This window comes from Saccostrea echinata, unplaced genomic scaffold, assembly GCF_033153115.1.
Source record: "Saccostrea echinata isolate AGI-Se365-2 ecotype Australia unplaced genomic scaffold, CSIRO_AGI_Sech_v1 ptg000025l, whole genome shotgun sequence".
Classification (NCBI taxonomy): domain Eukaryota; kingdom Metazoa; phylum Mollusca; class Bivalvia; order Ostreida; family Ostreidae; genus Saccostrea; species Saccostrea echinata.
In genome coordinates this window covers 5,699,250-5,717,436 of record NW_026889774.1, presented here as the reverse complement: position 1 = coordinate 5,717,436, position 18,187 = coordinate 5,699,250, and the positions used below count along the sequence as shown (strand labels likewise).

General features: G+C 31.7%; 1 protein-coding gene across 1 annotated transcript in view; it reads right to left on the bottom strand.

Moving 5' to 3' along the window:
• Nucleotides 1-502: 502 nt before the first annotated feature.
• Nucleotides 503-18,187, bottom strand: part of LOC133191906 (sacsin-like) — a 78,482-nt gene continuing 60,797 nt past the window's right edge. Inside the window, exon 7 of the mRNA XM_061327656.1 lies at nt 503-803. Coding sequence (XP_061183640.1) covers nt 513-803 — 291 coding nt within the window. The 3' untranslated portion in view covers nt 503-512. The remainder of the gene's footprint in view (nt 804-18,187) is intronic.

Below are 18,187 nucleotides of genomic sequence, written 5' to 3'. Positions count from 1 at the left end.
TCAGTAAAGACCAACAAAAAATTTGTTAATATGACATATAGTTCAGTATAATTATAATTATTAGGGCATTGAAAATATAGATATTACACAAAAAATCACTTTGAACAATAGCATATCTATTTCAAAAATTAACAAAATTATTTTTCATATTAAAAAAAATTAAGAGGAAAAAAATTATCTTGGTACATTTTCATTTTACTAAAAACAATAAATACACAATTAATACATGTGAATAAATAAAAGCACAATTGCTATATACAGTAAGTAGAATTTCAGGCATTATTAATAGTCTCACAAAATATAAGAGTAGTTTTAAAAAACAAACAAACAATCAAACAAAACATGGCTTCTCTGTTTTTTTTCTTTAGTTTTCAGTCATGTCCTATTATTTTCCTTGTTTTGGGGTGCATTTTTTTTTTCTGAAAGAAAATTGATCAGAAAAAATAATCAAACTTTTTAAAAATTTTAAGAACAGCATGGTTAATATCATTATCGTTAATAACTTACAGAAATCAATGTCTGGATAGTCTGTTCTTCACAATTTGTAGAATTTCATTTGTAAGTTCTTTTGCCGTTGTCGCATCGCTTTCCGTGTAAAGTTCGGATGGAATGCAGCTCCTTGAAACAGCATCGGGATAACGCATGCCGAAATAATTCCCTGTTACACCTTCAAGCTGATTGATAAGGTCGCGTAATGATATATCAGCAATTGAAGGCAGCAGTTCTTTGAGATTGTGTGAGCTATGAACTCTTTCGATTCCACCTGTTTCATACCAAAGAGCTTTCAATGCCTTTTCAGCCGCCTGCAATTAAAATAAGTATTGACATGAATGAAAACTCTCTCTCTCTCTCTACTCTCTATCTATTATAATATATATATATATATATATATATATATATATATATATATATATATATATATATATATATATATATATATATATATATATATATATATAATACAGTGGGACGGACAACTTCGGAATGGACATTTTTCCGAACTTGCGCACCCTTTTCCTTTAAAGCTATCATCTTAGGAATTTTTTAAATGGTGGGGTTTTTATATTTAAATTGATTTCTGAAATTAAAAAAATCATAGATTTTCACTAGTTTTTGAGATATTTTAAAGTGGCAAAGATAAAAATCCCTTGGGGAAACATGCATGTACTTAAAATTACCCCATGAAAACCCCCACAAAAACCCCATGGGGTTTAAAATTTTCCCAATGGGAGAAATATAACCTTTCGTGGGGTTTTTAAACCCATATATGACTAAAAATTACATGTGGGTTTTTCCCCCCACATTTTTGTTGCATAGGGTAAATAAAACCCCATGTAATCTTCATTATGTATCTTTGATTTCATGATAATTGGAATGAAGGAGACATTAATTATTGTTTTATCTTATTCTCAAACTTATTTCCCAAGATAATATACTAATTTCAGACATGACTGTTCTCAATTTTTTTCAATTTTTTTGAAACCTGGTTAGTATAACAAAATTATTGATTCTTAGTAATAACAAATACTGTTTATTAATTAATTCATAAATCATGTCCCACTGCCCTTGGATCCCCCACTCATAAGAATATACCCTTGGATCCACCAATAAATTCTTTGAATCTGTGTATGATTCATGTTACATAGATATATTTATATATGACTTATTCATATAAAGAATAAATTTCTTATCTCCCATACAGAAGAGTAACATTGCTATTTACATATGTATATTTCAATATTTATTTCATATCTCTTTTTCTTCAAATTTCCCCTTGGATCTCCAAATAAACTGGATCCATCAACCTTGGATCCGTAACTTAATTCTTTGGAGCTATATAACTCATTCATGTTAAGCTTAAAGTTAAGTATTTAAATATCATTTTGTTGAAATCAAAATTTAATTTATATTATCAGATAAAGCTACATTCCTCTCCCTTTCAATCCACATCCTGAACTTAAGACGTTTATATTCTTGAGACCTGGTTAACATATTAAAATCATTTACTCTTAAATAAAAATACTTTTAATATCTCAAATTTTTTAATTCATAAAATATTTCCCACTCCCTTGGATCCCCCTCTCAAAAGATTCGACCCCTGGATCCACCACAAAATTCTCTGGACCTTGAATATTATTTTCTTGAAATTAAATCAATATACATGTATATGTGATTAGATAAAGGTCCTCTTCCTTTGGATCCACAACTATCTGTTATTAAATTGTGAACACATATAATATATTTGTTTATAAATATAAGGAAATACAAATACAACGGTTTATTAATTAATTCATAAATTATGAACCACTCCCCTTGGTTCCCCCACTCAAAAGAATAGACCCTTGGATCTACCACTAAATTCTTTGAATCTATATATGAATCAAACCTACATATAAGGGTGCAAAACACAGTTTTATGTATGACGTTATCATGACGTTACTAAATGAGGGACATGCAAAAGTGACCCCCATAAAGAAATAATATGAAGACTTGCTACATAGACATCTATATATCAGTAGAAAGATAAAATTGTGAATTTTATAAATATATAAATATATTGCATTTATCACTTACTAATAAGGTGTATTTGACACATGAAACATGAGGGAAATAGGGAAGTTTATGCGTCTAATTGTAGTACACCTATGCATTTTTAGCTCCCTTGATCACAAACAGCGCAGAAATCAGAAAATATAAGTGCTGTGCATTTAACAGAGCAAGTCCTTAGGTTTCTTTTTGTTGTACTTTTAGGGTACATTTTCCAGCTTTTTAAAGAGCTACTTTACCTGCTACTCAAATCATGCAATTCTGCACATGTGAAAAATGGGTGATTTTAGAGTTATCTCCCACTATTAAAAAGTCACACAAAAAATAATTCTCAAAAAATATTTGTATACTTTTTTCATTTAATCTTAAGATAAGACTCTACTTTATGCAAATAAAAATAAAAAAGCTGCAATTTTCATGTACACTGCATAAAAATAGCAGGGAAATCCCTACCCATCATGCTTTTCTCTGAGGAAACCCCCCTGGATTTTATACGAAACTGTGTTTAGCTACCTTAAAGGAAATAAAAAAATTCTGTATTTCACTTTCTGGTGTCTAGATGCAAGGAGGACAAAATTCCAAACAGTTTGGTGTATACAAAGTTAAATTCGGTCCAGAAATAGCCAAGAAATTGTCAATTTAGTATTACATGTCTTTGACATTGGTCGACTTCTTAAGCAGGACTTTGGAGATAAATTTCAAAACTGTGACTAGCAGCTTACAAATTTTACTTTATTTTATACGATGAACATGACCGAGGAAGATGAGTATTTGAATATGAATGACATGTTAAAATATAAATTAAAAAGCATCCGAAAAATACAAATTTTTATATTTTACACAAATTTCTGGTTGCAGTATGAACCAAAAAAAAGGGGGGGGGGGGTACGTCACAGTCTTAAATTGAGAGATTGCCTTAGAAGACCAGACTGTATCAACATAGCAAAATATTCATTATGCAATGTGATATAAATGCATATATCCCTTGATTATGATCAATTATATTCAAGGTCACGACCTCATGAAGCTTCCTTTTTGACATGACGTCACACTTTGATGTCACAATGCAAATTCATCATAATGTAAAATAATACATCACAATCCGACTCGTCATAATATAACATGTAACAAAGCTAAAAACATGTACCTTATGCATTAAATAAGATTAAATGTCAACATGAAGCTTTCATGCATGGTTTCATACATTAAGTAAAGCTAAGATAGCAATATTCTCTGACCTACAGATAGATAAATGAAGGAAAATGTCATTTAGTGTCACTCCTTAAGGGTGCAAAACACAGTTTTATGTATGACGTTATCATGACGTTACTAAATGAGGGACATGCAAAAGTGACCCCCATAAAGAAATAATATGAAGACTTGCTACATAGACATCTATATATCAGTAGAAAGATAAAATTGTGAATTTTATAAATATATAAATATATTGCATTTATCACTTACTAATAAGGTGTATTTGACACATGAAACATGAGGGAAATAGGGAAGTTTATGCGTCTAATTGTAGTACACCTATGCATTTTTAGCTCCCTTGATCACAAACAGCGCAGAAATCAGAAAATATAAGTGCTGTGCATTTAACAGAGCAAGTCCTTAGGTTTCTTTTTGTTGTACTTTTAGGGTACATTTTCCAGCTTTTTAAAGAGCTACTTTACCTGCTACTCAAATCATGCAATTCTGCACATGTGAAAAATGGGTGATTTTAGAGTTATCTCCCACTATTAAAAAGTCACACAAAAAATAATTCTCAAAAAATATTTGTATACTTTTTTCATTTAATCTTAAGATAAGACTCTACTTTATGCAAATAAAAATAAAAAAGCTGCAATTTTCATGTACACTGCATAAAAATAGCAGGGAAATCCCTACCCATCATGCTTTTCTCTGAGGAAACCCCCCTGGATTTTATACGAAACTGTGTTTAGCTACCTTAAAGGAAATAAAAAAATTCTGTATTTCACTTTCTGGTGTCTAGATGCAAGGAGGACAAAATTCCAAACAGTTTGGTGTATACAAAGTTAAATTCGGTCCAGAAATAGCCAAGAAATTGTCAATTTAGTATTACATGTCTTTGACATTGGTCGACTTCTTAAGCAGGACTTTGGAGATAAATTTCAAAACTGTGACTAGCAGCTTACAAATTTTACTTTATTTTATACGATGAACATGACCGAGGAAGATGAGTATTTGAATATGAATGACATGTTAAAATATAAATTAAAAAGCATCCGAAAAATACAAATTTTTATATTTTACACAAATTTCTGGTTGCAGTATGAACCAAAAAAAAGGGGGGGGGGGTACGTCACAGTCTTAAATTGAGAGATTGCCTTAGAAGACCAGACTGTATCAACATAGCAAAATATTCATTATGCAATGTGATATAAATGCATATATCCCTTGATTATGATCAATTATATTCAAGGTCACGACCTCATGAAGCTTCCTTTTTGACATGACGTCACACTTTGATGTCACAATGCAAATTCATCATAATGTAAAATAATACATCACAATCCGACTCGTCATAATATAACATGTAACAAAGCTAAAAACATGTACCTTATGCATTAAATAAGATTAAATGTCAACATGAAGCTTTCATGCATGGTTTCATACATTAAGTAAAGCTAAGATAGCAATATTCTCTGACCTACAGATAGATAAATGAAGGAAAATGTCATTTAGTGTCACTCCTTAAGGGTGCAAAACACAGTTTTATGTATGACGTTATCATGACGTTACTAAATGAGGGACATGCAAAAGTGACCCCCATAAAGAAATAATATGAAGACTTGCTACATAGACATCTATATATCAGTAGAAAGATAAAATTGTGAATTTTATAAATATATAAATATATTGCATTTATCACTTACTAATAAGGTGTATTTGACACATGAAACATGAGGGAAATAGGGAAGTTTATGCGTCTAATTGTAGTACACCTATGCATTTTTAGCTCCCTTGATCACAAACAGCGCAGAAATCAGAAAATATAAGTGCTGTGCATTTAACAGAGCAAGTCCTTAGGTTTCTTTTTGTTGTACTTTTAGGGTACATTTTCCAGCTTTTTAAAGAGCTACTTTACCTGCTACTCAAATCATGCAATTCTGCACATGTGAAAAATGGGTGATTTTAGAGTTATCTCCCACTATTAAAAAGTCACACAAAAAATAATTCTCAAAAAATATTTGTATACTTTTTTCATTTAATCTTAAGATAAGACTCTACTTTATGCAAATAAAAATAAAAAAAGCTGCAATTTTCATGTACACTGCATAAAAATAGCAGGGAAATCCCTACCCATCATGCTTTTCTCTGAGGAAACCCCCCTGGATTTTATACGAAACTGTGTTTAGCTACCTTAAAGGAAATAAAAAAATTCTGTATTTCACTTTCTGGTGTCTAGATGCAAGGAGGACAAAATTCCAAACAGTTTGGTGTATACAAAGTTAAATTCGGTCCAGAAATAGCCAAGAAATTGTCAATTTAGTATTACATGTCTTTGACATTGGTCGACTTCTTAAGCAGGACTTTGGAGATAAATTTCAAAACTGTGACTAGCAGCTTACAAATTTTACTTTATTTTATACGATGAACATGACCGAGGAAGATGAGTATTTGAATATGAATGACATGTTAAAATATAAATTAAAAAGCATCCGAAAAATACAAATTTTTATATTTTACACAAATTTCTGGTTGCAGTATGAACCAAAAAAAAGGGGGGGGGTACGTCACAGTCTTAAATTGAGAGATTGCCTTAGAAGACCAGACTGTATCAACATAGCAAAATATTCATTATGCAATGTGATATAAATGCATATATCCCTTGATTATGATCAATTATATTCAAGGTCACGACCTCATGAAGCTTCCTTTTTGACATGACGTCACACTTTGATGTCACAATGCAAATTCATCATAATGTAAAATAATACATCACAATCCGACTCGTCATAATATAACATGTAACAAAGCTAAAAACATGTACCTTATGCATTAAATAAGATTAAATGTCAACATGAAGCTTTCATGCATGGTTTCATACATTAAGTAAAGCTAAGATAGCAATATTCTCTGACCTACAGATAGATAAATGAAGGAAAATGTCATTTAGTGTCACTCCTTAAAGGAAATAAAAAAATTCTGTATTTCACTTTCTGGTGTCTAGATGCAAGGAGGACAAAATTCCAAACAGTTTGGTGTATACAAAGTTAAATTCGGTCCAGAAATAGCCAAGAAATTGTCAATTTAGTATTACATGTCTTTGACATTGGTCGACTTCTTAAGCAGGACTTTGGAGATAAATTTCAAAACTGTGACTAGCAGCTTACAAATTTTACTTTATTTTATACGATGAACATGACCGAGGAAGATGAGTATTTGAATATGAATGACATGTTAAAATATAAATTAAAAAGCATCCGAAAAATACAAATTTTTATATTTTACACAAATTTCTGGTTGCAGTATGAACCAAAAAAAAGGGGGGGGGGGTACGTCACAGTCTTAAATTGAGAGATTGCCTTAGAAGACCAGACTGTATCAACATAGCAAAATATTCATTATGCAATGTGATATAAATGCATATATCCCTTGATTATGATCAATTATATTCAAGGTCACGACCTCATGAAGCTTCCTTTTTGACATGACGTCACACTTTGATGTCACAATGCAAATTCATCATAATGTAAAATAATACATCACAATCCGACTCGTCATAATATAACATGTAACAAAGCTAAAAACATGTACCTTATGCATTAAATAAGATTAAATGTCAACATGAAGCTTTCATGCATGGTTTCATACATTAAGTAAAGCTAAGATAGCAATATTCTCTGACCTACAGATAGATAAATGAAGGAAAATGTCATTTAGTGTCACTCCTTAAGGGTGCAAAACACAGTTTTATGTATGACGTTATCATGACGTTACTAAATGAGGGACATGCAAAAGTGACCCCCATAAAGAAATAATATGAAGACTTGCTACATAGACATCTATATATCAGTAGAAAGATAAAATTGTGAATTTTATAAATATATAAATATATTGCATTTATCACTTACTAATAAGGTGTATTTGACACATGAAACATGAGGGAAATAGGGAAGTTTATGCGTCTAATTGTAGTACACCTATGCATTTTTAGCTCCCTTGATCACAAACAGCGCAGAAATCAGAAAATATAAGTGCTGTGCATTTAACAGAGCAAGTCCTTAGGTTTCTTTTTGTTGTACTTTTAGGGTACATTTTCCAGCTTTTTAAAGAGCTACTTTACCTGCTACTCAAATCATGCAATTCTGCACATGTGAAAAATGGGTGATTTTAGAGTTATCTCCCACTATTAAAAAGTCACACAAAAAATAATTCTCAAAAAATATTTGTATACTTTTTTCATTTAATCTTAAGATAAGACTCTACTTTATGCAAATAAAAATAAAAAAGCTGCAATTTTCATGTACACTGCATAAAAATAGCAGGGAAATCCCTACCCATCATGCTTTTCTCTGAGGAAACCCCCCTGGATTTTATACGAAACTGTGTTTAGCTACCTTAAAGGAAATAAAAAAATTCTGTATTTCACTTTCTGGTGTCTAGATGCAAGGAGGACAAAATTCCAAACAGTTTGGTGTATACAAAGTTAAATTCGGTCCAGAAATAGCCAAGAAATTGTCAATTTAGTATTACATGTCTTTGACATTGGTCGACTTCTTAAGCAGGACTTTGGAGATAAATTTCAAAACTGTGACTAGCAGCTTACAAATTTTACTTTATTTTATACGATGAACATGACCGAGGAAGATGAGTATTTGAATATGAATGACATGTTAAAATATAAATTAAAAAGCATCCGAAAAATACAAATTTTTATATTTTACACAAATTTCTGGTTGCAGTATGAACCAAAAAAAAGGGGGGGGGGGTACGTCACAGTCTTAAATTGAGAGATTGCCTTAGAAGACCAGACTGTATCAACATAGCAAAATATTCATTATGCAATGTGATATAAATGCATATATCCCTTGATTATGATCAATTATATTCAAGGTCACGACCTCATGAAGCTTCCTTTTTGACATGACGTCACACTTTGATGTCACAATGCAAATTCATCATAATGTAAAATAATACATCACAATCCGACTCGTCATAATATAACATGTAACAAAGCTAAAAACATGTACCTTATGCATTAAATAAGATTAAATGTCAACATGAAGCTTTCATGCATGGTTTCATACATTAAGTAAAGCTAAGATAGCAATATTCTCTGACCTACAGATAGATAAATGAAGGAAAATGTCATTTAGTGTCACTCCTTAAGGGTGCAAAACACAGTTTTATGTATGACGTTATCATGACGTTACTAAATGAGGGACATGCAAAAGTGACCCCCATAAAGAAATAATATGAAGACTTGCTACATAGACATCTATATATCAGTAGAAAGATAAAATTGTGAATTTTATAAATATATAAATATATTGCATTTATCACTTACTAATAAGGTGTATTTGACACATGAAACATGAGGGAAATAGGGAAGTTTATGCGTCTAATTGTAGTACACCTATGCATTTTTAGCTCCCTTGATCACAAACAGCGCAGAAATCAGAAAATATAAGTGCTGTGCATTTAACAGAGCAAGTCCTTAGGTTTCTTTTTGTTGTACTTTTAGGGTACATTTTCCAGCTTTTTAAAGAGCTACTTTACCTGCTACTCAAATCATGCAATTCTGCACATGTGAAAAATGGGTGATTTTAGAGTTATCTCCCACTATTAAAAAGTCACACAAAAAATAATTCTCAAAAAATATTTGTATACTTTTTTCATTTAATCTTAAGATAAGACTCTACTTTATGCAAATAAAAATAAAAAAGCTGCAATTTTCATGTACACTGCATAAAAATAGCAGGGAAATCCCTACCCATCATGCTTTTCTCTGAGGAAACCCCCCTGGATTTTATACGAAACTGTGTTTAGCTACCTTAAAGGAAATAAAAAAATTCTGTATTTCACTTTCTGGTGTCTAGATGCAAGGAGGACAAAATTCCAAACAGTTTGGTGTATACAAAGTTAAATTCGGTCCAGAAATAGCCAAGAAATTGTCAATTTAGTATTACATGTCTTTGACATTGGTCGACTTCTTAAGCAGGACTTTGGAGATAAATTTCAAAACTGTGACTAGCAGCTTACAAATTTTACTTTATTTTATACGATGAACATGACCGAGGAAGATGAGTATTTGAATATGAATGACATGTTAAAATATAAATTAAAAAGCATCCGAAAAATACAAATTTTTATATTTTACACAAATTTCTGGTTGCAGTATGAACCAAAAAAAAGGGGGGGGGGTACGTCACAGTCTTAAATTGAGAGATTGCCTTAGAAGACCAGACTGTATCAACATAGCAAAATATTCATTATGCAATGTGATATAAATGCATATATCCCTTGATTATGATCAATTATATTCAAGGTCACGACCTCATGAAGCTTCCTTTTTGACATGACGTCACACTTTGATGTCACAATGCAAATTCATCATAATGTAAAATAATACATCACAATCCGACTCGTCATAATATAACATGTAACAAAGCTAAAAACATGTACCTTATGCATTAAATAAGATTAAATGTCAACATGAAGCTTTCATGCATGGTTTCATACATTAAGTAAAGCTAAGATAGCAATATTCTCTGACCTACAGATAGATAAATGAAGGAAAATGTCATTTAGTGTCACTCCTTAAGGGTGCAAAACACAGTTTTATGTATGACGTTATCATGACGTTACTAAATGAGGGACATGCAAAAGTGACCCCCATAAAGAAATAATATGAAGACTTGCTACATAGACATCTATATATCAGTAGAAAGATAAAATTGTGAATTTTATAAATATATAAATATATTGCATTTATCACTTACTAATAAGGTGTATTTGACACATGAAACATGAGGGAAATAGGGAAGTTTATGCGTCTAATTGTAGTACACCTATGCATTTTTAGCTCCCTTGATCACAAACAGCGCAGAAATCAGAAAATATAAGTGCTGTGCATTTAACAGAGCAAGTCCTTAGGTTTCTTTTTGTTGTACTTTTAGGGTACATTTTCCAGCTTTTTAAAGAGCTACTTTACCTGCTACTCAAATCATGCAATTCTGCACATGTGAAAAATGGGTGATTTTAGAGTTATCTCCCACTATTAAAAAGTCACACAAAAAATAATTCTCAAAAAATATTTGTATACTTTTTTCATTTAATCTTAAGATAAGACTCTACTTTATGCAAATAAAAATAAAAAAGCTGCAATTTTCATGTACACTGCATAAAAATAGCAGGGAAATCCCTACCCATCATGCTTTTCTCTGAGGAAACCCCCCTGGATTTTATACGAAACTGTGTTTAGCTACCTTAAAGGAAATAAAAAAATTCTGTATTTCACTTTCTGGTGTCTAGATGCAAGGAGGACAAAATTCCAAACAGTTTGGTGTATACAAAGTTAAATTCGGTCCAGAAATAGCCAAGAAATTGTCAATTTAGTATTACATGTCTTTGACATTGGTCGACTTCTTAAGCAGGACTTTGGAGATAAATTTCAAAACTGTGACTAGCAGCTTACAAATTTTACTTTATTTTATACGATGAACATGACCGAGGAAGATGAGTATTTGAATATGAATGACATGTTAAAATATAAATTAAAAAGCATCCGAAAAATACAAATTTTTATATTTTACACAAATTTCTGGTTGCAGTATGAACCAAAAAAAAGGGGGGGGGGGTACGTCACAGTCTTAAATTGAGAGATTGCCTTAGAAGACCAGACTGTATCAACATAGCAAAATATTCATTATGCAATGTGATATAAATGCATATATCCCTTGATTATGATCAATTATATTCAAGGTCACGACCTCATGAAGCTTCCTTTTTGACATGACGTCACACTTTGATGTCACAATGCAAATTCATCATAATGTAAAATAATACATCACAATCCGACTCGTCATAATATAACATGTAACAAAGCTAAAAACATGTACCTTATGCATTAAATAAGATTAAATGTCAACATGAAGCTTTCATGCATGGTTTCATACATTAAGTAAAGCTAAGATAGCAATATTCTCTGACCTACAGATAGATAAATGAAGGAAAATGTCATTTAGTGTCACTCCTTAAGGGTGCAAAACACAGTTTTATGTATGACGTTATCATGACGTTACTAAATGAGGGACATGCAAAAGTGACCCCCATAAAGAAATAATATGAAGACTTGCTACATAGACATCTATATATCAGTAGAAAGATAAAATTGTGAATTTTATAAATATATAAATATATTGCATTTATCACTTACTAATAAGGTGTATTTGACACATGAAACATGAGGGAAATAGGGAAGTTTATGCGTCTAATTGTAGTACACCTATGCATTTTTAGCTCCCTTGATCACAAACAGCGCAGAAATCAGAAAATATAAGTGCTGTGCATTTAACAGAGCAAGTCCTTAGGTTTCTTTTTGTTGTACTTTTAGGGTACATTTTCCAGCTTTTTAAAGAGCTACTTTACCTGCTACTCAAATCATGCAATTCTGCACATGTGAAAAATGGGTGATTTTAGAGTTATCTCCCACTATTAAAAAGTCACACAAAAAATAATTCTCAAAAAATATTTGTATACTTTTTTCATTTAATCTTAAGATAAGACTCTACTTTATGCAAATAAAAATAAAAAAGCTGCAATTTTCATGTACACTGCATAAAATTAGCAGGGAAATCCCTACCCATCATGCTTTTCTCTGAGGAAACCCCCCTGGATTTTATACGAAACTGTGTTTAGCTACCTAAGACTCATTCATATAAATGATAAATTTTCTTATCTTCCATATAGAAGAGTTACACTGCTATATTTCAAATTTTCTTACATGAATATCTCATTCTTTTTAATTGATCAATTATTTCCCACTCCCCTTGGATCCCCCATTCAAAAACATGGATCCTAGGATCCACCACTTATTTCTTTGGAGCTATATAACTCACTCATGTTTAGCTTAAAGTTATGTAACTTGGAACTTTAAATACCATTATTATGTTTAAATCAAAACTTTATACTATATCAGCTACGTCCCTCTCCCTTTCGATCCACAGCCGTGAACATTAGACATGCCTATGTTATCAATTATTCATATTCTTGAAACCTGGTTCACATATCAAAATCATTTACTCTTAAATATAAAAATACTTTTAATATATCAAACTTTTTAATTCATAAAATATTTCCCACTCCCCTTGGATCGCCCTCTCAAAAGATAAGACCCTTGGATCCACGACAAAATTCTCTGGATCTATATTTGATTTTTTTTCTTGAAATTAAATCAATGTATTTGTGATTAGATAGAGTTCCTCTTTCTTTGGATCCACAACTTAAGATTTAAGATTTTGATCCCTATTATCTGTTATTAAATTGTAAACACATACTAATATATCTTTGTTTTTAAATATTATAAGGAAATAAAATTAAAAATTTAAAAAAGGCAGATAAAAGACTTCACTATCACCTCCCATTGATTCCAGAACCTACACTTGTTTGTTATGCACTGACAACAGCATTAATAAGTTTGAGAGTGGTTAAAAGTTAGGTTTACTTAAAAATCACATTGAAATTTACAGCAGAAGCAATCAAGGAGGAAAAACAAAACAATTTGTAAGAAAAAGATTAATTTCTGGGTCTGTCAGTTGAGATGTTAATACATGTATAACCTACTAATGATCCTTCCATTTACATCTCCAGCTGATAATATTTTATTAATACTAACTTTCAAACAATTTATATTATTAAAAAAATTAAATAAAATTAAATCTGGTATCAACAATTTGATCACTCCCAATTACCAATGTTTACAAGTAATCTGTATGATATAGGTACTCCTTTCATTGTAAAGAATTAACTTCTGTACAAAATCTAAAAATTGTTGGACTTATCCTGTCAAAACAAAGTGTTGATGGACAGATGGATGGACAATGTGATTCTTATTGGGCTCCCGCATTTTATGCAAGGCCCTAAATATCACAAAATAATAAGTATACTACTGCAAAGAAATTAAGGAATGACTGAAAGCAGTTAAAAAGTATAGGTGTTGCTTGATTTCTAAAACTTTTGAAGGTTTGAGATAATGAAGATGAGAATCATATTTTTTAATTCCAAAAATTCTATGTATTAATCACTTTAAGATATCCCTTGTATATTACATTTTTTTAACTGACCAAACCTTAACAGCAATCTTTGTACATATTATCCAAAAGAAAACATGAAACCCAACACACCTAATGACTGACCTATCTATTAAACACCATTGATTTCATTGTATTACAAAGTTAAATGGCATGTATCTATTGCTATGTAAAAATGTGTATATATCTGATGCAAGTAGGTCCAGTAGAAGCCATGCAGCTATGACCCAGTCCCAAACAAATCTTGTTCCGATCCTTTTAAAATCACCCAAAAAATCAAGATAAATTCCCCTGACAAGCACTGTTTAATTCATCAGAAATCTTATTTTTGAGATTGGTTAATTTATAAACTGAGATGTGAATATTAAAAATATAAATGATAAACTTACAATCTATCTTTTAGAAGTCTTACTTTGCAGTAGAATACAACTTGCACAAGATGTCAATATTTCTCCATTTTTCCACTTTTTGAATCTAAAATTCCAATTGAAATGGTACAGGACTTAATTAGTACTACAAATGGTCAATTAAATCTTGAGAAAAAATTAGGTCAACATGTAGTTATTAGCTAATATAGATACCAAGGTATAGCATTATGATTTATCCAATCAGGGAAATTGTCTTGCATGTAGCAGAGTGAGCTGTTGAGTTACTTGATGAGTCAAACCTTGTTATCTCGAACTCGATGGGACCAAATTAAAACCAAAGATGTGAGATAACTAAATGTAAAAAAAAAAAAAAAACATTAAGAACATATGGTTGGGACAGACAACAACTCGCTTGACATATGATATCCCTAGGCCTGGTATTCAAGATATTGGTTTGTTGAGATATCGAAGATCAACTGTATCAGCCATCTAGACACTGTTTCTTCTCCTTATTTCAATTTACTTTCACTATTTTTTTTTCTTACTCATCAATTATTTTAGTAACTGCTTAATTAGAGTTGCTGGGTTAAGCAGTCAATAATATTTTTTTTCCCATTTTTTTTCTTTTGATACAGAAGAATCAATCCATGTGCGACATTATATTTTAAAGGACACACAAATGTTTCTTTATATATGTACTTTTCTTTAAAATCATTATTATATCTATGAGATTATTTGCTTTCATTTCAGTAGATGAATTCCGTCAACAACCCTGAGCCTCAGACCAATAAAAATAGCAGTGAACTTTACATAAATCACACTCTCTTGCCCCATATATTGGTATGATTTCACCATATTTAATATTAATTGACCATTTAATAATTCTGCACAATACAACTGCCTTTAGAAATATATTTTTATAGGTAGGTCCCCTACATTACATGTATACTGTAGGAGCAGTCAAATGACCATGTGTCTAAAATCATGTCTGATTTGTACATCCTCTCTCTCTCTCTCTCTTTGAAAGGGTCCTTGCCTTTATTTAACAAGAGGCCCAAGGGCCACATCGCTCACCTGAGCACATTGGCTAGGCAAAAGCACAAATCAGTACAGTATTGAAAGATTACTGAAAGATTACGGGGGGGGGGGGGCTTGAATTTTAAACTACTTTATGATGCTTCCATGTCAATATAACAAATGGCTTTGTTGTACCTGAGAAGATTTTTTAAAAACATTTTCCTATATATTCCTTTGTAAAAATTTGATCCCCCATTGTGGCCCCCCCCCTACCCCTGGGGTCATCATTTTAACAAAATTGAATCTACACTACCTAAGGATGCTTCCATATCAAAATGACTTAACATGATTTTCTGTTCTTGAGAAGAAGATATTTTCCAATATGTTCCTATGTAAAATTTTCGATCCCCCATTGTGGCCCGACCCTATCCCCGGGGTCATCATTTTAACAAACTTGAATCTACACTACTTGAGGGTGCTTCCATATCAAAATGACTAATCATAGCTTTGCAGTTGAGAAGAAGATATTTTCTAATATGTTCCTATGTAAAATTTTCGATCCCCCATTGTGGCCCGACCCTATCCCTGGGGTCATCATTTAAACAAACTTGAATCTACACTACCTGAGGGTGCTTCCATATCAAAATGACTAATCATAGCTTTGCAGTTCTTGAGAGGAAGATATTTTCCTATATATTCTTATGTAAGACTTTGATTCCCCATTGTGGCACCACCCTACACCCTGGGGTCATGATTTGAACAACATAGAATATACACTACTTGAGGATGCTTCCACATAAAAATGACCAATCATGGATTTGCTGTTATTGAGAAGGTTTTTAAAGATTTTTCCTATATATTTCTATGTAAGACTTTGATCCTCCATTGTGGCCCCACTATACCCTAGGGGTCATGATTTGAACAAACTTGAATTTTCACTACCTGAGGATGCTTCCACTAATCAAAGCTTTGCTGTTCCTGAGAAGAAGATTTTTAAAAAAAAGATTTTTCCTATGTATTTCTATGTAAAACTTTGATGCTCCATTGTGGCCCCACCTTACCCCCAAGGTCATGATTTGAACAAATTTGAATCTTCACTACCTGAGCATGCTTCCACATAAAAATGACTAATCAGGGCTTTGCTGTTCCTGGGAAGAAGATTTTAAAAGATTTTTCTTATATATTTCTATGTAAAACTTTGATCGCCCATTGCGGCCCCACCCTACCCCCAGGGGTCATGATTTGAATAAATTTGAATCTACAATACCTGAGGATGCTTCCATATAAATATGACTCATCATGGCTTTGCTGATCCTGCGAAGAAGATTTTTAAAGATTTCTCCTATATATTTCTATGTATAATTTTTTTCGTCCATTGTGGCCCCACCCTACCCCCAGGGGTCATGATTTGAACAAATTTGAATCTCCACTACCTGAGGATGCTTCCATATAAATATGACCAATCAAATCTTTGCTGTTCCTGACAAGAAGATTTTTAAAGATTTTTCCTATATATTTCTATGAAAAACTTTGATCCTCCATTGTGGCCCCGCCCTTACCCCCGGGGTCATGATTTGAACAAATTTGAATCTTCACTAGCTTAGAATCCTTCCACATGAGTTTCATCTTTCCTGGCCCTATGGTTCTTGAGAAGAAGATTTTTAAAAGATGCTATTAATTTTTCATTAATTTTTAATTATCTCCCCTTGGAACATGGCGTGGCCCTTCATTTGAACAAACTTAAATTCCCTTCACCCAAGGATACTTTTGGCAAGTTTGGTTGAAATTGGCCCAGTGGTTCTTGAGAAGAAGTCGAAAATGTGAAAAGTTTACAGACGGACGACGGACAAAATGTGATCAGAAAAGCTCACTTGAGCCTTCGGCTCAGGTGAGCTAAAAATAGAGGAATCCACTTCGGCGTTCGTTTCAAGCAACATGTTTAATTGGTAAATAAACTAATTTTATAGTATAGATTTTTTGCATTTTTGCTTTAAACCAATGTAATGATTTTCTCTAGAAAAGCATCAGTGAATGATATGTATGGATTTTGTTTTAAGCATAACATTATACCTATAACAGACCAATATAAATATTTAGGACTTGAGTTTACATCAAATGGAAAACTAAAGTTTGCTTCTGAGCAACTTTCAGAACGTGCTAAAAAGGCATATTATGCACTGAAATCAAGTATACCTGGAAATAACAATCTTTCAGTTCAAATGTTACTTAAACTATACAATTCAATGATTGTTCCAATTATAACATATGGATCTGAAATATGGATCACAGACTATAAATTAGATATTAAATCTTCAAAATGTTTTCCATTTGAAAAAAAATCAAAATCATATTCTCAAAGATATTCTAGGTGTACATAGAAAAGCATCAAATTTAGCAGTCAATGCTGAACTAGGTTGTTATCCACTTTACTATTTATGTTATGAAAACATATTAAAATATTATAACAGATTAAGAAATATGGAATCAAATTCCACATATAATAATGCACTTTTAGTATCAGTTTTCAAAGAGGACAAAGAGTTAGCTCTGAAAAAGGGTTATACTTCATGGCAAAGCAAGATTTTCAATCTTCAACAAAAACTAAACTTGACATTTTTAAATATTTCCCATAAGGATTTGAGGCTTAAGTTAAATAAAACTTTTGTTGCTATGACCTTTGAACAATTGAACAAAATCTCATCTTCTAACTCAGGAAAACTTTATTTTTATAGTAAAATCTTAAACTGTACTGATTATAAATTGCAGGATTACTTAAAGTTTCCTTTAAAAAAGCATGAAAGATCACAGCTAACAAAATTAAGAATCAGTGCACATTCACTATTCATTGAAACAGGCACATATAGATACTGCAAACCAATAATCCCTAAGGAAAAACGTTTAAGCTATGCTTGTAAATTATTGGTTGAAAATGAAAAACATTTTGTACTTTACTGTCCTGTATGACAATCTTCG